Raw genomic sequence first — 22338 nt, forward strand, 5'->3', positions numbered from 1 at the left:
ACTTAGACTTTCCAGTCTATGAGTTTGACCGACGAGCGGCGCTTCCGGTGTTTTAAATAATAACACTGGGACATTTCGCTTGTCTATTTATTCGCCATCCAAAAATAAAAAAAATTCCAAATATAGCAACGGTTCTTCATATTGCAACTGATGCTGTAGTTCAGTGACGTCCGCACGGCGCCATGGCAAAATGCAACCCTCTGTAAATCTGTGTGAACTGTATTTCTTGCTAAAATAACCACATGGTGATTATGTACCGTAATTTCCGGACTATTAAGCGCACCCATATATAAGCCGCACCCACTGAATTTTACAAATATTTTTATTTTTAACATAAATAAGCCACACCTGTCTATAACTAAAACTAATGAACTTTACACAGGCTTTAACGAAAGACACGTTACACACGGTGTAACGGGTGAAATATGTTGCGCTTCCTTTAGGAGCATAGCGGTATTTTGGGAATAGAATGCCAGAAGCGAGCTCTCCCTTCACCCGACTTAACGTGTTACAACGGCTTGTATCTAAACAGTAGCCGACTAAGAAAGTCATTGTTCACTGTCTTCCTCCTTCCTTTCACAACCATTTCTCTCGGGAGTTTATCTTTTGGCATCGTCGTGCGTTTAAAAATCACCCGATGGAAGTTTTTTCTCCCGATGCCGTGCAGCTCAGAACACAGGCGAGGTGTGTTTTTTCGTTTCCGTTCGGAAATTTCATCGGTCTAATGTTATGGGGTTCAGTTTTTTGGCTTGAAGTTTGTGAAACCGGGAAAAACCCAGGAAAAATCCATAAATTAGCCGCTCCATTGTTTAAGCCGCGGGGTTCAAAACATGGGGAAAAAAGTAGCAGCTTATAGTCCGAAAAATACGGTAGTTAGTTTACGTCGGGATAATGTGCGTTATTTTTGTTTATTAATGCTCGTAAGTCATTGAGTTTTTTAAACTTTAATTTTTTTTATAGTAGGTTTGTTGTTCTTTAAGTTGAAATAAACAGTGCTGCAAAACTAATAATGAGGACTGGCCAGTTCTAAAACTGTCTGGGTTGTTAGCAAGAAACCACGAGTCTTATATAGGTTCGATTAATCACAGGAACCGAAGAAAAAGAGTGGCCTTTTTTTTTTTAGGTTTTACACATGGCTGCTAGTTCTCTTCCCAGAGCTGGAAAAGGAAATCCGGAAGGCAAGCTGATTAACCGCATCCCTCGTTCATGCCATTTCCCCATTTGTATTCCCTGCTTCACCCGGCAGTGTTTAACGTCTCCGATTGTGTAACATTCACACCACAGATTTTATCCACATCTGCCCTGACCTTTTTTTTCCCCTAGCCAGAGAGTTTGTTGCCATGGCAAAAGGAATGCAAGTGAGGATACTGGCTGTGGCACGGATCAGGACACTAATCGCATCTCCGTCACCTTCGCTTTCACTCGTTCTTTCCTTGAACCCGAGGACGTGTGCGAGTGAACGACATCTGAGCTATTTATTAAATATAAACGCAGATTTTTTTGTTTTTGTTAAAAAACTGAAGACGAGACCTGCATCCCCAGAAGTGAGCGGTGGGCAGGACGCGTGCGTTCGATGCATGATGGCGGATCTATTTTAAAGCCCTCGTTGACGTGCAGTAGGTGTGAAGCTTGTGTCAGAGGAACACGTGGTGGTGAGAAGGTGTTTATAACGACCCGCTGAAGCACTTCCTCTGGAACGTAAACCGTTCTGCTAACACCAGTTCTCAGAGAAATTCAGCTAATTTTAGAGTGCCCTTTTATTATTATTATTTTTTTATTGCCAGCCTGAAGCACACCTGTGCAATAATCATGCTGTGTAATCAGCATCATGATACGCCACACCTGTGAGGTGGATGGATTCTCTCTGTAAAGAGAAAGTGCTCACTAACACAGATTTGTGAACCCTATTTGAGAGAAATAGGCCTTTTGTGTACAGCTCATGAAAAATGGGGGCAAAAACAAGTGTTGCATTTATAATTTTGTTTAGTGTGTGTGTGTGTGTGTGTGTGTGTGTATATATGTATGTATGTATATGTATTTATTTATATATATATTTATATAAATAAAAGGAAAAATGTTTTTACAGCACAGATTTTATTCACGATTAATGCAGCGTGCATTTCTGTTGGACCATTTTTTATTGAAAATAGAAATAAATAGATATTTTTATATCTTCATCATATTCACTACTTCCTTTCTTTACTCAGATATATTTAAAAAATTATAATAAATACAATGGAATTTTTTTTTTTCATTACTAAACATTTGTTTTACTGAAGCGCCAAGCACCAAAATCCACCATGATGCATACATCTGGTAATTAAACCCGTATGTGTGAAAACATACTAAAAGTTTCGTTTAGTGTCCTGATGATTTAAGTAATTTAAAACACCATAATTACTTTAAACCAAGAATATTTTGTGTTCATGCTCTATGTTGAGTATGGATTAATTAATAATTAATATTTTCATAAAGCATCTATATTTGTCTATGGTCATGTTGATTAGAGTACAAAAAAATCTGAAAATTATTAATTGAAGGTACATTTAAAACAGGTAAAAATGTTGCGATTAAATAATTAAATTATTAATTGATTGGCAGGCAGGCAGATATACAGTACAGACCAAAAGTTTGGACACACCTTCTCATTCAAAGAGTTTTCTTTATTTTTATGACAATGAAAATTGTAGATTCACACTGAAGGCATCAAAACTATGAATTAACACGTGGAATTATATATGGAATTATATACATAACAAAAAAGTGTGAAACAACTGAAAATATGTCATATTCTAGGTTCTTCAATGTAGCCACCTTTTGCTTTGATTACTGCTTTGCACACTCTTGGCATTCTCTTGATGAGCTTCAAGAGGTAGTCACCTGAAATGGTTTTCACTTCACAGGTGTGCCCTGTCAGGTTTAATAAGTGTGATTTCTTGCCTTATAAATGGGGTTGGGACCATCAGTTGTGTTGTGCAGAAGTCAGGTGGATACACAGCTGATAGTCCTACTGAATAGACTGTTAGAATTTGTATTATGGCAAGAAAAAAGCAGCTAAGTACAGAAAAACGAGTGGCCATCATTACTTTAAGAAATGAAGGTCAGTCAGTCCGAAAAATTGGGAAAACTTTGAAAGTGTCCCCAAGTGCAGTCACAAAACCATCAAGCGCTACAAAGAAACTGGCTCACATGCGGACCGCCCAGGAAAGGAAGACCAAGAGTCACCTCTGCTGCGGAGGATAAGTTCATCCGAGTCACCAGCCTCAGAAATCGCAGGTTAACAGCAGCTCAGATTAGAGACCAGGTCAATGGCACACAGAGTTCTAGCAGCAGACACATCTCTACAACAACTGTTAAGAGGAGACTGTGTGAATCAGTCCTTCATGGTAGAATATCTGCTAGGAAACCACTGCTAAAGAAAGGCAACAAGCAGAAGAGACTTGTTTGGGCTAAAGAACACAAGGAATGGACATTAGACCAGTGGAAATCTGTGCTTTGGTCTGATGAGTCCAAATTTGAGATCTTTGGTTCCAACCACCGTGTCTTTGTGCGACGTAGAAAAGGTGAAAGGATGGACTCTACATGCCTGGTTCCCACCGTGAAGCATGGAGGAGGAGGTGTGATGGTGTGGAGGTGCTTTGCTGGTGACACTGTTGGGGATTTATTAAAAATTGAAGGCATACTGAACCAGCATGGCTACCACAGCATCTTGCAGCGGCATGCTATTCCATCCGGTTTGCGTTTAGTTGGACCATCATTTATTTTTCAACAGGGCAATGACCCCAAACACACCTCCAGGCTGTGTAAGGGCTATTTGACCAAGAAGGAGAGTGATGGGGTGCTGCGCCAGATGACCTGGCCTCCACAGTCACCGGACCTGAACCCAATCGAGATGGTTTAGGGGTGAGCTGGACCGCAGAGTGAAGGCAAAAGGGCCAACAAGTGCTAAGCATCTCAGTCCTTCAAGACTGTTGGAAGACCATTTCAGGTGACTACCTCTTGAAGCTCATCAAGAGAATGCCAAGAGTGTGCAAAGCAGTAATCAAAGCAAAAGGTGGCTACTTTGAAGAACCTAGAATATGACATATTTTCAGTTGTTTCACACTTTTTTGTTATGTATATAATTCCACGTGTTAATTCATAGTTTTGATGCCTTCAGTGTGAATCTACAATTTTCATAGTCATTAAAATAAAGAAAACTCTTTGAATGAGAAGGTGTGTGTGTATATACACAAAATACATGATGCAGATGCACTGGGACACATCATCAGTGATGTATCCTGGGGTCATTGGGTCTTTCAACTTCGACACCCTCATCCAGGCGACCCAGCCGGGGTTGATCAGACTCCGGCCTGTGTCCCAGCAGCAATTGCTCACGGTTCTGCCCTCTTAAACCAAAGCCATCTAGTGGTTTTCTCTGCGGCTTCAGTGGCGGTTCTAATCGCCTTCCTCTTTGCCTCCCCAGTAATTCCTAGTAGAGTAAGTACTTTGCAGAGTGAATGCTCTGCAAAACCTCTAAACCCCACCTCCAATGGCCCACAATGAGTTTTCCAGCCCTGCCTTCTACACTCTTCAACACACTCTTGGTACTTAGCCCGCTTCCTCTCGTTGGCCTCTTCCATGCGCTCTTCCCAGGGGACAGTGAGCTCCAATAAAATCAAATGCTTGGTGGAATCGGAGATAATGATCACATCTGGACGAAGTTGTGTAGATGTTTTTCTGGTAGGGATCTTCAGCTGTTTTTCTCGATCCACCTGCAATTGCCAGTCTGTAGTGGAAGTGAGAAAACAAGACGTTACTCTGGATTGTGGGTGGGTCTTCTCTCTGGCTCTTAAAAACTGGATGGTCTTTGGCTTGAAATGGCCTTTGTTGGCATTAATGGTTATGGCTAAGCTCTCAGCAATTGCCTTAAGCACTTTGTCGTGGCGCCAACGATAGCATACGTCCCAAAGGGCTTTTGAGCAGCTGCTGAGGATATGTTCTAGCGATCCCCTTCCTAAGAACCTGATACGATAGAAATCTACTTTCCAAAAATCAGTCCAGGTGATCTTACACCGCCGAACATTAACACATTTAGTCCAAGCTCCTTGTTGTCCCAATCCCACCATCCGGCTAGCTCTTTCTATTATTTATATTTTAGAAAAATTTTTGTTTTTATATTTGTAATAGTATGTAACTTAGTGTCGACTTTAAAGTTTTGCAGATATTTTTTTTCCCAGCAAATGAAGTGCTTTCAAAAAGCATCTAATTATTAAGTTTAATAGCTTCTTCTTCTTCTTCTTCTTTTTTTTTTTTTTTTTAAACTAAAATCATATAAGAATCAGTATTGGTTGAAACATGAGGTTTCAGCATCTCCTTGTCCAGTCAGTTTAATCAGACTCCAAACAGCGTAAAAAGTCGCTGAGAAACGGAAAGCTCAGCGCTTGAGTTAAAAGAGAGAAAGACAAGAATGACAGGAAGCCCCCTGATAATTAGAGGTTGATTATCAGGGAAACATCAGCCACAAACGTGTGTGTGTGTGTGTGTGTGTGTGTGTGTGTGTGTGTGTGAGATCCCATGAAAAGCACAAAGTTCACGCCATTCAGTGTTGCCAAGCAACTACATCTTAACATTTGCCATCGGGATAAAGAGAGATGAAGGAATAATTGAATGAGCTGTCATGTCAGAGATAATAATCATAATAATAATAATAATAATAATGGTGATAATGTATAACAGTGGAAGTGACGGTGTGGGAAGCGTTTTCGTTCACCGGAGAGGCACCGGTCACTTAAGCCGCTTCGGACCTCCATCAGAACGAGCGACAGGTGTGAAATCAGCAGGTGCTGTCGCCCATGACCAGGTGGACGCTTGATTCAGACTGGAGACTGCCCTCTGTCTGTATACATTAAAGCTATATTTATTATTTCATCATCTGACGATCAACAGCGCACTGCTTCTGTATTAATGGCACTAGTTTCTTAACTTGAATGGTGTTGTGATACTTGAAAGCATTTCCCCAAAGGCAAAAAAGTAGCAATTTTTAACATTAGTAATATTGTAATGCATTAACACACAGATAAAAGATCAGCAAAGGTTCAAACAAACTTATTCATTTCTGCAACTGAACTAAAAGGAAACACAGAGAAGCAGGAAAAGTTTTGAAAGATTATGAAAAGATATTGAATCTTAGAATTAGAAAAAATTGATGTTTGTAGAAATGTCAGGTCTGGGGGGGATATAGGTGAGAAATTCTGAGTCATAATACTTAAACATACCAGTCCAGTAGTTCTACATTTCAAATATTTCTAAAAATGAACGAAAACCGGAACACTGAAAAGCCAGAGGTGGAAAAAGCATAAATTTTATACAAAGCTTTCTGTTATGGTGGAAAGTGATCAGTTTGCAAACAAAACAATTATATGGGGGGAAAAAAAGTTATGTTTTAAACACTTTTGCAAAGTGATTCGATCTCCGCTGTTGCAACATTTTGTGAAATATCGAACAAAACCGATCTGAAAAGCAAATCCCTTCAACACAAGTTAACGCTGTGGGTCTGTTTATCCATGTTGCTGCTTTCCTAAAATTTCAAGTCATTAAACCAGACCTTTTGAAAGGTTTTATTTTAGTTCCCCTTTTTTTTTCTCTCATATTATTATATTCCATGAGCTTCTACATGCCCATTGTGTGTGGACATTGAGCTGTTGTGTTTCTAGTGAATGTCCCGACACATCCGTCTCGTTCGCTCAGAGTCGTCTGAGAGCGAGCGCATAAATGCCCCGATACATTTCAGACAACAGATGGTTCTCTTATAAAGGCTGAGCATTATAATAAACTCTTTTTAGGTTTTTTTTTTTTTCTTTTTTTTTTTTTTTATTCTCATATTTCTGCTATTTTGCATGAGAAGACCCGTTGCCGTTTGTGCGTGACGTTGTAATGATGAAAAGGTCTTTCTGTGGAAATAAAGCGTCATTAACTGAGGAACTGGACGTCTGGACGCCGGATCTGTTATCACTGAGGGCCATTTTGATCTCTGAAACTTTTTCTCTTCTAGAGAATCACTTATTTTAATGGTTTCATAGAATTAAACATGTCTCATAGAATGAGATTATTTGTTTGTCCTCTTGATGACATTTTTAACAATATAAACAAATTAGTCATTTAAAGCAGCGACACACAATCACCCTGAACCAGTATTAAATAGATTTATACTATATGGACTGAGACGTGGCAGACATTTGTTTAGGATGTCAATGGATGTGGTAGCAGTAAATTTTCTCTTCCCCTTGAACTAGGAGACCCAAACCTGTTCCAGCATGACAGTACCCCTGTGTACAAGGGGGAACTCCATGAAGATACGGTTTACATGGGCGGGATCTTGAGTGGCCTGCTGTAGAGCTCTGACTTCAATCCTGTTCAACACCTTTTGAATGAATTTGAATATTGACTGCACCCCAGGCCTCCTCACTTCACCTACATCTGTACCTGACTTTACAGTCAACACCCTTGTGGCTGAACGAGCACAAATCTCCACAAACACACTCCAAAATCTAGTAGAACATCTCAGAAGAGTGGAGGATATTAATGATTGGTATGGAATTGTTGGTTTGGTGTGCATGGGATTAACACACATGCTCATGGTTTTATCCTGGTTATGATCTGGTCACTTCCCAGCACTGAAAGTTAAAGCAGTGTAAAACTGACTGAATGCTTCAAAATATAATGGTTTATTTTCGTTCGTTTTTCTTTTTTATATATGGTTCATTAGATCTAGAATTCTGCTGCTCTAAATCTCACACAGAGATAAAGAAGCTTTATAAGATATAGTAAATAGTTCAAACGTGTGTGTGTGTGTTTACTAATAACGATGAGGTTGGTGTTGGTCTTGGTGTCCCATTTTTCTTTCTAATGCTCATTTTAACAGTTTCTTTGCCAGTTTTCTTCAACCCACGGAACTGTAACTGCACGTTACTATGGTTACAGTTGTTTTTAAGGCAGCGGATTTATTTCGAACGCTGATTAAACTGACCGCAATTACCTGCGTGTTTAACATCCTGTACACACGTCTTTCATTCCAACCATTCAGAATAGAGTATTCACACAGACCTTGGCATAAACATATTTAACCGAGCTCTCAGGAACGCTCCTGAATAAATGTAATAATGGTATATTGTGATTTCAGTCATTATAAGTAAAAATACGGACTTTCTAACTACAATCAAACCTTTGTCTTTCTGCAGCAGGTCTCCAATCCAATGCAGTTCTTTCAGCTAAATAACTTCTGAAAGTAATCGGACACAGTGAAACCGATACAGTGGACGAGTCGGCTAATGTTTAGGAAAATGGATTCACTGAGCGGGGGTCATTTTGTTGCAAAAGTTTTATCAGCCGTGATATTTTTGTTTTTTTGGTGTGGTCTGATCTTTTGCCGTCTCTGCTTCTGAATCACGTTCCTTCTTTTAAAAAACCTTTTTACTGTAAAGTTGGAAACCACCTTGTTTTCTTTTCTTTCTTCTGCCTCTTTTTTAACATTAACTGTCGCATTCATTAAGGATTTGCAGCACTAATCGAATCAGAAATGTTTATTAATCTCATACATTCCTTTTATATTAGATCAAGTTAAGCAGTATTACCTTTTTTCCACCTGCTGTTCGGCACGACCACGAATAGTCGGATTTTCGATGCTTTGATAGGAGGAGCCTGCCTCGACTACCAATTTCACAGTCGAATCTTTGCACAGATGTTATGAAACGAGGATTGTGCCATTTTGGTTATATCGGGGAGCTTAATATGTGATTTCACAGAGAACTACAGTTTTTTCCCAATAAGTTACTATATAGCCCATTATTATAATTCTGTAAAAAGAAAGAAGTATAAATATGTTTACTGTACACAAATAATTCCAACCCCCCGTGACAGATTTGTTTCACCTTCCATGATCCGTAATCGACACAGGAGCATTTTGGCAGCAGGGATTTAAATATTTAACAATGAGATTAAAAGTATATTCTTTTTTAATGCATCGATGTTGCGCTGTACTGCTCATGCTTGCTAACGTGTATATGCAGTATCGCACAAGTAAATACACCCCTCACGTTTCAGCAACCATTTTATTATATCGTCTCAAGAGACAAAACTACAGAAATAAAACTTTTACGGTAGTCACTGTGCAGCTTGTATAGCAGTTCAGTTTTATTGGACTCTAAAAGTAACTCGCCATACAGCCATTATTGTTAAAATAACTGTTCGGAATCCATGTTTCCCTCAATGAACCTCAGTACCATCAGCACTCATGCAGCCCCAGACCATGATGCTACCACCACCACCATGCTTGACTGTAGGCAAGACACAATTTTCTTGGTGCTCCTTTACCAGAGCCTTGCCACACATGCTGGACACCATCTGAGCCAAGTTTATCTTAGTCTCATCAGACCACAGGACATGGTTCCAGTAATTCATACTCTTGGACAGGTTGTCTTCAGTAGACTTTTTTTTGTAAGACAGCTTCAGAAAAGACATCATTCTGGGACCTCTAAAGCAATGCTGCAGCACTCAGGCAAATGTTTTTCTAAACCAGAAACCAGACGCACAGCACGAGTACTCAACTTTTTGATGGACCCTTGCGATGTCTGTTCCGAGTGGAACCTGTGTTGGAAAACCTCTGTATGACCCTGACCACTGCACTGTAACTCAGTTTCAGGATGTTACCGATCTTCTTATAGCCTCGGCATCTTTGTGGAGAGCAACAATTGTAATTCTTAAATCCTCAGTTTTCTTTTCCATGAGGTGCCATGTTGAAAATCCAGCGGTCAGTATGAGAGAATTGTACTCAAAGCACCAAATTTCAACTGCTCTAATACACGATACACAAATGTATATGTTCCTATCAAGCAGAAAAAAACTTGAACATGATGAATAGGACATGTGGCTTTGCATAGTTACACGACAGATGTACAGATGTTTTCATTTAGAGTGTACTCACTTTTGTTGCCAACTATTTTGACAATGACTGTGTGTCGAGTTATTTTTAGAGGACAGTAAATCTGTACTGCTACACAAGCTATAAATATATCCAAGATTCATTTCTATTGTATTGTCCCTTGAGAAGATACACTAAAATGGTTGCTGAAATGTGAGGGGTGACTCATTTTTGTGAGATACTGTATGCACGCGCGCACACACACACACACACACACACACACACACACACACACACACACACACACACACACGTATATATGAATATATGATTTATTATCGGTCCTGGCACAGGTCAAAGGAAATGAGTGCAGAACTGGTGTCCGGATGTTTGCTCAAATTGTTTTTGCATTACCTTGCTAGCAAGCCAACCATTGTTCACTATCTGACAGGAAGTTTTAAGTGCTACTACACTGCTGCATTCGTGAACATGGTAGTGTTCGAAAGGGCCATCTTGGATTATTTTTTCCCCTCGCATTTCCAGCCACGTTGACCTTTTCAGCGGAATCTGATCTGTCAGTCTGAGTGCGTTGATGCGTTTCAAAAAGATAAATAGTCTCTCTGCTCGCTTCTCTCTTTGTTACACCGAGTGCTAAAGAGCTGAGCACTTTGTGAGTGCTAGAAAAATATGTATACTCTATAATGCTGTAGAACTCCTAATTCAACATGTTTTGCACAATTGTAAGTATTGTGTTTAGGTTTTGGGAGAGATGTTCATTATATGGGTTAGATGTGTTTTTGAGTATTTCTTGTTTTCATTCGATTTGGCTTCTCTGGGGACCTGAGGTCCGATTGTTATTTTAATGCCTTGGAAGGAATAATACATCAATTAACAACAGGTAGAATGTTTTCTTATGTTATAGCAGCTTGTTCGTTACATCACCAGCATCTCTGTTTTATTTCATTTTTTTTCTTCAAAATGCAGCCAATGTAATGTTAGTGGACAGTATGGAAATACAATCACTTTGCCACTGTATTGAAAAACCTTTTTGATGGACTGTACTTTAGGAATATTTCATTAGGAATGTGTAATTAATTCTCCACAAAATTGGATCCTTGCTTCTTCGAATGAATGTTGAATGAGAAGTTGTTGTGAGAGCAGAAGTGTGACCCCACAGTGGTGAGAGTTGATTTGGGGTAAGGGCTTCTTTTACTGTGTGTCTGTAACAATAGACCACTCTCTCATTAAAAAGGTAGAATGTGCAGAATCAAGTGTCCGACAACTTTTACTTAAGTAGAAATGTAACAGGAGTCATATTTAAGCAGGCGATTGTATTTTAGTTAGTACACAAGTACAGAAATAGTGTATTTCCTGTTTAGTTCCTGTAAAAATGCAGCTTTGTTCCATCAGCGTTCTAAAAATGTAGCCAAAAATCTCAGCATGCTTAGACCTATTTATTTCCTCACCTTTTTGTTCATTACTAGCAGACCGCCTGGGTGTTACTATAGAGACGATGATGTATTAGAATAAACATGATACTATTTGACCAATCAGAATTCAACAGCACCATAGGTATTACACATGCATTCTGAGCGAATGAACAAAACGGGGTTAAAAAAATGACAACTGTGATTAACTCACTATCTTTCTTTCTTGTGTTTAGCTCCTTCTCTACACCATGGCTTCCAAACCTCCGCTCATGAAAAAACACAGTCAGACCGACTTAGTTAGCCGCCTCAAAACACGCAAAATCTTGGGTGTTGGAGGAGAAGATGACGATGGCGAAGTTCACAGATCAAAGGTAAATAAATATATATAAACAAAAAGACCATCTATTTTTCTGTCTGAGCACAGGGTAATGATTTGTTTATCTTGGCCCAAACAAGCAGAAATATACAGCACATGGTTTAAAGGAGAGCAGAAGGTGTTTAGAGAAATCTACCAGATATATATATAACAGATACAGACCGAGAGCGAGCGCTTTCTAATCGGCTCCTATCTTTAACTCTTACACATTAGAAGGACTGATTTAAATACAATTAAGATTAATCGTTAACCAGCGTTGGCATGATGGCAGCTATTTTGTGACGTTTCAGTTGTTCACGATACCTAGAATGAATTTGTATGTTTTAGATAAATAACAGAAACAAATATGTCGGTTATTAAATAAGTAGTTATTACCTCCTGATGAACGCTCATGTCCACAGCCATGCCCCAAAATGTGTAGGAAAGCTTTCCTAGAGGAGTGGAGCTCTTTATAACTGTATTCTGGTATAAGACGTTTAACAAAAGCATATCAGTGTGAAGTGCATTATACCGGTTCCTAAATTCATCTTTGTCCAATATTTCATACTTATACAATCTCTCTTTCTTGCTTTCTTTGCTTTTCTTTCCTTTCATTCTTCCCTGTGCAATAGGTAGGGACATTCATTTAGGGGAGCAAAGACTGTAAATAGAAAGTACATCATTCATTGTAACTACCGTATTTTCCAGACTATAAGCTGCTTCTTTTTTCTCCACGCTTTGAAACCCGCAGCTTAAACAATGAAGCGGCTAATTTATGGATTTTTCTGTGGTTTTTCCCAGTTTCACAAACTTCAAGCCAAAAAACCGAGCCCCATAACATTAGACCAATGATATTGCTGAACGGGTTCAGGTGAACCAATGAAACTTTTTATATTAAATCAGATGCGCTCCCACTGAATCGGGCCGCACCACATAATCAAGTCAAGTCAAGTCAAGTCAAGTCAAGTTTATTTGTATAGCGCTTTTCACAACAGACATTGTCTCAAAGCAGCTTTACACAAATCAACAGTGATGGTGAATGGTGTGCATTTGTCCCTGATGAGCAAGCCGTGGCGACTGTGGCAAGGAAAAACTCCCTTAGATGTTATGAGGAAGAAACCTTGAGAGGAACCAGACTCAAAAGGGGAACCCATCCTCATCTGGGTGACATCAAGAGTTTGATCATAAATCTTTCAACAATACAGAACACTGGAGAGTGAGAACTAACATGATTACTGGAGTATAAGATTATAAGTAATGTTCTTTCTGCAGTCTTATACAGTCTATATGGTTAGTAGCTCCGAGTTTTATAAGCTCAGCATTTGTGATCACCACAGATCCAGCATCAGCTTCTCCATGCCAGAGCCTTTAAACACTCCAGGAGGTCCAATGTCAAAACTCCACACATGTAGCGGGATCCAAATGGCACTGGTACGCCTCTAGATGGTTCAGGATGTTTGTGAGTTCGGCATCTACTTCTTTAAAGGTCCGTAATCATCACGAGGTGGGAGGTGACTGGAGCTGGAGCAACCTCAGGATGCCTCGGGATGGGGAGAGAAAGAGAAGCAGTGGAGAGGAATTAGCGTAGCTGCTGTTCATGATATTAACAGCACAAGTTGATAATGTGCATGTGATCAGATGTTCTGGAGCACAAGGTTATGATGTGATGTGTGTTATGTGTAGGCTTTGCTAAAAGATACGTTTTAATCTACACTTAAATTGGGTGAGTGTGTCTGAGCCCCGAACACCGTCAGGAAGACTATTCCAGAGTTTAGGAGCTAAATGTGAAAATGCTCTACCACCTTTAGTGGACTTTGCTATTCTAGGAACTACTAGAAGCCCAGAGTTTTGAGATCTCAGGGGCGTGGCGGATTGTAGCGTGTTAAAAGACTGGATAGATACACGGAGCCAAACCATTTAGTGCTTTATAAGTGAGAAGTAATAGTTTGTAGTCTATTCGAAACTTAACAGGAAGCCAATGTAGGGACGATAAGATCGGGGTTATGTGATCATATTTTTTTGACCTTGTAAGAACTCTGGCTGCTGCATTCTGGACTAACTGAAGCTTGTTTATTAATGAAGCAGGACATCCACCTAGTAACGCATTACAGTAGTCTATTCTGGAGGTCATAAACGCATGGACGAGCTTCTCTGCATCGGATATAGACAACATATTTCTTAGCTTAGAAATATTTCTAAGGTGAAAGAAGGCTGTTTTGTAACCTGATTGATGTGATTTTTGAAAGACAAGTCGCTGTCTAAAATAACACCCAGGTCTTTTACCGTTGAACTAGTGGTTACAGAACATCCGTCTAAATGCAGGTTGAGATGCTGGAGCGTCTGTATACCAGTTTTGGGCGATGAGCAAAATCTCAGTCTTATCAGAATTTAAAAGTAGAAAGTTATGGGTCATCCAATCTCTTAGTTCCTTAACACACTCAGTCATCCGGGTTAATTGAGCTGTATCGCCTGGTTTAGATGAAATATATAGCTGAGTATCATCAGCATAACAATGGAAGCTAATTCCATGCCTTCTAATAATATTTCCTAACGGAAGCATGTATATTGTGAAGAGCAGGGGTCCTAGAACTGAACCTTGCGGCACGCCATAATTTACTTGCATTAGCCTGGATAGCTCTCCATTCAAATCTACGAAATGGTAACGATCGGACAGGTAGGATTTAAACCAGCTTAATGCCTGTCCCTGAATGCCGATGTAATTTTGTAAGCGATCTAGGAGGAGATCATGGTCTATAGTGTCGAATGCAGCACTAAGATCTAGTAAAACCAACAGCGAGATGAAGCCTTGGTCTGAAGCTAAAAACAGGTCATTAGTTATTTTAACTAGAGCAGTTTCTGTGCTATGATGGGGCCTAAAACCTGACTGAAATTCTTCAAAGATATTGTTCTCTTGCAGGTAGGAACATAACTGTGCAGCGACAATCTTTTCTAAAATCTTAGACAAAAATGGGAGATTTGAAATTGGTCTGTAATTTGATAACGTGTTTGGATCCAGATTAGGTTTTTTAATGAGGGGCTTAATAATAAATATGGATGAGGTTCCTCTGATGTTTGACCTGCCGCTCACTCGGACTGTCAACAGGGAATGCGAAGTATTCATCACGCTAAATACAACCGGGCATGAAAAACCGCACTTCACCTGTGTTCTGAGCTGCACAGCATCGGGAGAAAAGCTTCACTGATGGTGATTTTTAAACGCACGACGATGCAGAAAGATAAACTCCCGAGAGAAATTGTTATGAAGGGAAGGAGGAAGACAGTGAACCATGACTTTCTTGGTGGGCTACTGTTTAGATACAAGTCGTGTAACAGACACTGTCTTTTGTTAAAGCCTGTGTAAAGTTCATTAGTTTCAATGTAGACACCTGCGGCTTATAGACAGGTGCAGCGTATTTATGTTCAAAATAAAAATCTTTGTCAAATTCAGGGGGTGCGGCTTATTTTTGGGTGCGCTTAATAGTCAAGAAATTACGGTAGATGTTTTTGTTTTTGGGAATAAAATATCACTTTGGGAAAATATGAATCGAGGCAATGTTGATTTTTTTTTTAATCAGAGATATTATTACCAACATTTTGTAATAATAAAACAAATTATTAAAACATGACATATTTAAGAATTATTACATACTCGTTCCCCTCTGCCTTATTATATACATCGTGTGCCACTCTATCTATCTCTCTCCGTCTGGCCGGTGGTGGGAGACCCTCTGACTGATGTGACAGGAAGGTCAACATGAAGCACAGCTCGTATTCAGAAGCAGCTGTTCTTCTATCTTCGTGTTGTGCATTATCGTCCTCTCTGCGCTAGGCAGCTAAAATCAAAGAAACACCCATTAAAGCGCGCTCGCTCATCGCCTTCCTATTGAACAGCGACCCAAACTTTGTGTGTCTGTACATAAGTACAGCCGTAGACAGCATTCACTGCCTTTTAATAGAAAAAAAGATGCAAAAGATTTCGTTCTCTTGCTCAAACTGTCGCTCTCTGTCTCCTTCTAGCGTATGAATTAGTCACGGTGTACTACAGGAAGTCAGCTGTGAACACAGCAGGATATGGATGTGGTTCATGCCACATTTTTATAGTAGAGTTTTCTGTGTACTTCCTGTCAATCTCCTTGTCAGTGTATAATATCCTCAGAACGCGACCGGTTGTGTAATCTCGACTGTAAACTCGCGGTTTGCGGTTCAATGAAAGTCTTCGATCGAAGCGCAAAGCTGAGAGACCGGCTCTGTGTAAAAAATGATTCGTTGTGCTCAAGATGCAGTTCAGCGTTCCACTTTTCTTGGCTTAGTCACATTCTGCAGTGTTCGTTCACTTTTCTTCAACTACCCAACATTACATTTGATTGCATTATGTTAATTAAATGTATTTGTACGGTGCACTTTAAACAGTGGACTTTTCCCAAAGCAACTTTTCAGAATGGAATAGATTATATCAATTTCGTCAATATGTCAATATATCAAAATCATACATTTTGATTGCCACTACTGACCACTTGAGGCGCTTAACCCTCAATTGCTCAGCTAAATAACTGAGGTAACTGTAAGTCGTTCTGAATAAGGGCATCTGCCCTATGCCATAAAGGTAAATTAGTCGCCATATGTTTATCCCTAATGAACACGCCAGTGGCAAGTGTGGCAATAAAAAAAAAAAAAAATCCCTTGGATGCTATAAGGAGAAATGAGAAATGGGAACCCATCTGTGTCTGGGTGACTCGGAATGTCGATTCATTATAATTCCTTTATTGTTAAGTTTATCAGCTGTTCACTGATGGACACTTGAATGCAAATCTGTTCTTGGCAATTGCAGGCCTAAGCATCATTATCATAAAACCTCATGATAAGGAGGAGCTGAAGATTTGAACAAAGAAAATAATAAAATCAATCTTCTGAATGCAACTCACTGAGACACACTATAACACTGATACAGATGTTCGCCATTATAATGCGTGATGTTGGAAGAAACACAAGGACTGTGCATGTTTTTGAAGTGGTGATATTTTGATGGTGTCTGGTTATATTATTAAAGAAATAGTTTACATTACCTGCCGACCAAACTACAGAGAGAGTAGCCAGAAGGCTGTGCTGGTTTCTATGATACGAGTTTAACAGCATGCGTCGCTAATTTTAACTTTTCTGAAAATCTTGGTCAGCGCTCACACCCACAGCACGAGCTCCAGGGAACACTGAGTTTCACCATCCCAAAATATCCCACATCAACACCCAGGTCTAGGTGAACAAGAGATCTGTCCTTCCTTCCTTCGCTCCTGTTTTTCTTTGTTCCTTCCTTCCTTACGTTTTTCCTTCCTTCCTTCATTTCTTCCTATTTTCCTTGCCTTCCTTCCTTCTTTCTTTTCTCCATCTAAACATCGATCCATCAAAAAATTCATCTAAAATTGCCTGACGCTCCATTTACTGAAGGAACACTGTGTTTTTCCACACCACATCCTTTTTTACTTCTTTTCTTGTTTTCTTTTTTTTGGACCAGACTCACATTTTCCTGGCTACTGTTTCTCTAAAACCCCTTCAATCCTTGTGCAATTCCTCCTTGCCTTCACAACCTTTTCTAATTTCTCCACTTTGGCCTTAATGACCTTTACATAAGAGTGTTTTGCCCAGCGTTTTAAGTCTTTCTTCTCTCTCTCGTTCTCTCACTCTCTCTTTTTCTTTCTTTCTCTCTCTCATTCTTTCTCTCTCTCTCCCTTTCTCCCTCTTTCACACAAACACACACGCACGCACGCATGTATGCACATGCCAAAGCTTTTAACCGAGCCTGATGGAACGAGACGCGAACTGATCCTTCACTCTTATCGGTCTTACAGAAACGCAGTCTACTTCATTTAATACGTCCCTGAAATAATTGGAGCTTTTAACGCAGCTCGCCCTTCCATCTTTCAGAGACTTAATCAGCAAATAACAAGAAAAACACACATCAGAACTCGCTTTAATCTTTTATGGACTCCATCCAAGGCACTGAAGTAAATTTAAATAATTGGTTATAAATGCAAATTGTTTGTTTTGCTCCATTTATTTGAGGCATTAGTCGTTTATCAAAGTGTGCATGAAAAATTTCCAAATGCCACAATGCAGAGTTGTCGTGACGACGTGCTTAGGGTTAATGGCAGCATTTGTAAACTAAAGGAACTTTTGTACTTTAACAAGTCCCTTTATGGACTTTAATACAATTTTATTTGACCCAGTTGCAATATAAGTCATTTGAAATGAAGCAAAAATACACCAGCTATATGAGGCTGTTCCCCAAACTTTTACCACAATATCGGAGGTACACAGTTGTATACTGGGTTTCTGTGGGGTCTTAAAAAAGTCTAAATTTTAAAAAAATAAAAAATTTTAGGCCTGAAAAGTCTTAAATCTCGCTGGTCTAGGTCTTAAATAATTCTAAAGAGGTCTTCCTTCTCTGATGTCCAGGTAACACTACCTCTGATGCCCATTGAAATGCTCTCACAGCACTAGAATGTTTTTGTTTGTTAGTGGTGATGTAGTTCTTTGTTTCATTAGTCTAAATATAAGTCACTGTATTACAACTACAAATGTGTCCAACATGTAACAGCCAATCAGCTTTCTGTTATGCAAATCTCTCTTGGATTGTACCACAGTTGTAAAAACTGATTTTATTTTTCAGCTCTAGGGAAGTGGAAGTTTAGCGATACTTGGTTTGGGGAAAAAAAAAGAATTAATAGTTTGGTTAAGCAACGCTAGCAATGTATTTGTGTGTTTTTAATGCCTTGAGCCAAACCAAGCCTGAAATGTTTTTCTGTGAAAACTATTACCCATTAAAATGCTGTTTATTTGTGTTTATCTGTTTGTTGTTGTTGTATTTTATTGCACAAAGATGCAACTTTTTAAAAAATATGTGTATATTAAAACAAAGTAAAAAATATTATAAAATAAATATTTTAACATTTAACTAATAACTAGTGTTATCTAATGTAATAAACCCAACAATTTTGCTTTGTAAATGTAGCAGTACTTTTTAAACTCACTATATATAAATAATCGTTGAGATTTCAACGATTATTTCAGTGCTTTCGCACTGGACTTTTGTGGTCGTGGCTAAAAGTAAATTAGCTGCACAGTGTATGTGCATGATAATTCATCAACCTATTAAGATAAGTATGATCAGTTTAAAATCAGTTTAAAAATTAAAGCAATCACACTATTTGCAAGTAGCATTGAAATACAGCATGTAAATAACTAGTGTAATATCCTGTCGAAATATATATATTTTTTGTAATTCTGCTTTTTTTTTTTTCCCCCATCTCCAGATCAGTCAGATGTTGGGTAACGAAATTAAGTTTGCTGTACGAGAACCGATAGGACTCAGGTAAGTGGAAACTAAATTGACTTTATGTCTGTAAAAGTCAAAACCGATTCTTTCTCATCAGTTTTTCTGATGAGAAATTTTGGAACTGAGACCACTTTTCATTAACTTTAGTGGGTCTCTTCAAATCTCCTTCAACACCTGAGCAATAATCTCAGTCCTGAAGTAGTGATTTTTTTTTTTCCTTTCATGTGAATTGTTTTTCATTACAGACTCTGGATCTTCATATCCGCAGTCTTGTTCACAGCAACCTCTTTAGTGGTGAGTGTTTTTTTTGTTGTTGCTCGAACTGACTGCCTTTTTATGTGTTCGCTAAAAAGATTTTAGGAAGTATATTTCAGGCGTCCATGCCATAGTGCTGAGTTCTACTTGTTTATACACATCGATTATCCATAACAAATAGGCCATATTAAAACCCAACTGCCGAAATATTGTGTAGCTTCACCAGAACAGTTGTGAGTTGTGGACTAGACCTCTGACTGCGTGCTGTAACTTTAGGATGTGAAATGCGGTCTCCGTGGATTGGATCATTTTATACTGTATAGCATGTATAGCAACTTTGAAATGTAGGGAAGTTAAAGTCTCCCCAAATGGAAATACTTAAGTAAACTACAGATACCTGAAAAAACGACATAAGTGCAGTAACAAATTGCATTTACTTCATTACTGTCCACCACTGGAAATTGGATATCGGATATTTGGAAGCAGAGCCAACACCTTCAGCCCTTTGATTTAATTTGATTCAAATCCTCCTTATCATTTTTTTTTACAGACAGAAAAAACAACCACTTTTATTAAGAAAAACCGTTGCCATTAAGGAGCGTAACTCGGTTTGCAACTTGGTTTAGGCATGTGATGCGTAAAATTTAAAGCAACATCTGAATGAATGACCCAAGGTTTCATTACCCACAATGTCTCAACTGCCTTCTTCAGCTTGGCCTCTTCCCATAGTGCATCTAAGTGCCATCTCTTCCTTAGTTAAGTAAAGCAGATGATGTACCAAAAACACATGATTCATTCTTCTATTCCATTATATGTTCCCATTGTAGGAGCTTTCAGTGTTGTACAGGGGTCAGCACAGGAACACTGACTTCTTTGCAGCTACTCACTGTCTTCTATAGCAAGTTGTGATGCACTGTGACTCTTTTCTCTCAGAGCCAACATTAATATTTTTTTTTAAGCAGTTTGTGCTACAGAAGCTCTTCTATGGGATCGGTGCAGATGCACAAGACCTGTCATTTTGGAGGTGTTCTGACTCAGTCGTCTAGGCATCACGATTTGGACTTGTCAAAGCCGCTCAGATCCTTCTAAGATGTTCAAATTTGTACTGCTTTCAACACATCAGCCTCCACCAGTGACTGTTAAATTGCTGCCAAATCGATCCCTCCATTTATGACAGGTGCTATTGTATCAAGATAATCACCGTTATTCATTGTCAGTGGTATGACTCAGATCAGTTATGACTGATCGATGAACACAGTGAGGTCTGAGATTAAATTGACAAACTGGGAATTGTTGATTTAAAATGGAAAAGTATTTTTTTCATTTGTAAATATTTCGAACAAGAAAAGGCGATAGGTTGTCAGTAGGTTGAATATTTAATATTGAAATTCTGTAGCATTTCTATGTCCCTATTCAAATTTAAGCAAATGTGTAAAACCGATACAGATCATCTAAACAACAATGCTGTGTACAAAACAGTTAGAGTTACTCTCATATCTAATGTTTTCCAGTGAAGCTTGTGATTAGACGACACCCCGATTAATTTTAATCCAAATTGCCAGCTCAAGTGCACAGTTTCATTAAAGGAAAAAGTGGAAAAAGCCAAATACCAATAAACTCTGAAATTGATGTAAATGATCAAGTTTTCATTGTTGTCAGTGTCTTACTTGTGTTGAACATTTGCTTATTAAATGAGAAAATAATGCAAAATTAAGCATTTCTATTCTCAGATCTCTATAATTCACTGTATATCTGCTTTGCACATACTGACAATGTGCAGTGTTAAGAAATTCAGGAAGATTAGACAATTAAGAAGAACATAAGCATGTTAAACTCATGAGTATCTTAAATGAAGTGAAACAATAAAAAAAAAAAAAATAAAATAAAAGAACCGACAGTTGCATTTGGAATCCTGATAAACAAAATGAAATTGTGCATCTTTGCTGCTGTTGGGTACGGAGCTCATGTACACATCAGTTATTCAAATTAGTTACAGACTCGTTTGTTTGTTTAACACCGATTTGTAATTATTAGTCACTTTTTAAACTGAGTAAAGGATCCAATTACACAGACTTTAATCGTATTGTTTGCTTCTTGCAGTGACTAAGGCGACTGCAGTATCATCCATTATACACAATACATGTTTCGGTGTGTCTGGCCAAGTTGCCTATCCTGATGTGTGCTGCGCTGTGTGTTTCAGGCCTTGGCTTTCCCTAGTCAGCTCTACGAGATTGTCTTTGAGCTTGCCACCGCTAGGGTCTCCATCCGACTCTACGGAGGAGCTCTTCTGAGTATGTTAAGTATTTTTTTTTCCCTTTGCATTTCAGAAAAAATCTCATTTTACTGTGACACGATTCTACCAGTATCGCTGTTGGTACAGGCTGATGCTGAACAGATTGTGGTTCATATTGTGACAGGTGTTTTGGCTGTTGTTAAATAAACCACTGAGACACAAAGCAACTGACCCTGATACTGATATCCCACTCGTGTTGACCTGTGAGGAATGTGAGCTAGGTCAGAAGCTGGATCATTTAGATATGAAGATATATATAGGTTATGGGGCAACCAATAAGTAATGTAGATAAATAATGAATAATATAGCATGGTTAGGATTCCCACAGATGTCACAGCACTACAACTACTACTGATAATGATAATAACTGTAAAGATTTACTTTGTCCATGTGGGTTCTGTGTAAATGTAGCAATATTTCTAATACTGAGAATAACAATAACAGTAATAATTTTTTTATTAGACAATCAGCAAATGATCGGTTGATTGTGTTGAAATATAGCATTTTAACCACTTTTTACAGTAGCCAAGGACACTACAGATAAGCTTAATAGTAACAATAAGAAGATTGTACAACTGTAACGGTGTCCATTTATTTGTTGTTTTTTTTTTTTTATATAAATGCAGCAGTAGTATTAATCAGAAGAAAAACTATCAATCAATCAGTAGATAACCCGGTTTATATATCCAGTGTATTAAAAAAGTGAGTACACCCCTCACATTTCAGCAACCATTTTAGTATTTCTTCTAAAGGGTCAATACAATAGAAATGAAACTTGGA

The 22338-nt window shown here is 38.7% G+C and overlaps 1 protein-coding gene across 1 annotated transcript in view; it reads left to right on the forward strand.

The window, feature by feature from the left end:
* The window catches only part of tp53i11a (tumor protein p53 inducible protein 11a), a 38470-nt gene that overhangs the window by 10631 nt on the left and 5501 nt on the right, over positions 1-22338 (forward strand). Inside the window, exons 2-5 of the mRNA XM_046857623.1 lie at positions 11562-11699; positions 18988-19046; positions 19256-19304; positions 21466-21556. Of these exons, the coding sequence (XP_046713579.1) occupies positions 11577-11699; positions 18988-19046; positions 19256-19304; positions 21466-21556 (322 nt within the window). The 5' untranslated portion in view covers positions 11562-11576. The remainder of the gene's footprint in view (positions 1-11561; positions 11700-18987; positions 19047-19255; positions 19305-21465; positions 21557-22338) is intronic.

Source organism: Silurus meridionalis, chromosome 9, assembly GCF_014805685.1.
Source record: "Silurus meridionalis isolate SWU-2019-XX chromosome 9, ASM1480568v1, whole genome shotgun sequence".
In the NCBI taxonomy this organism is placed as follows: Eukaryota; Metazoa; Chordata; class Actinopteri; order Siluriformes; family Siluridae; genus Silurus; species Silurus meridionalis.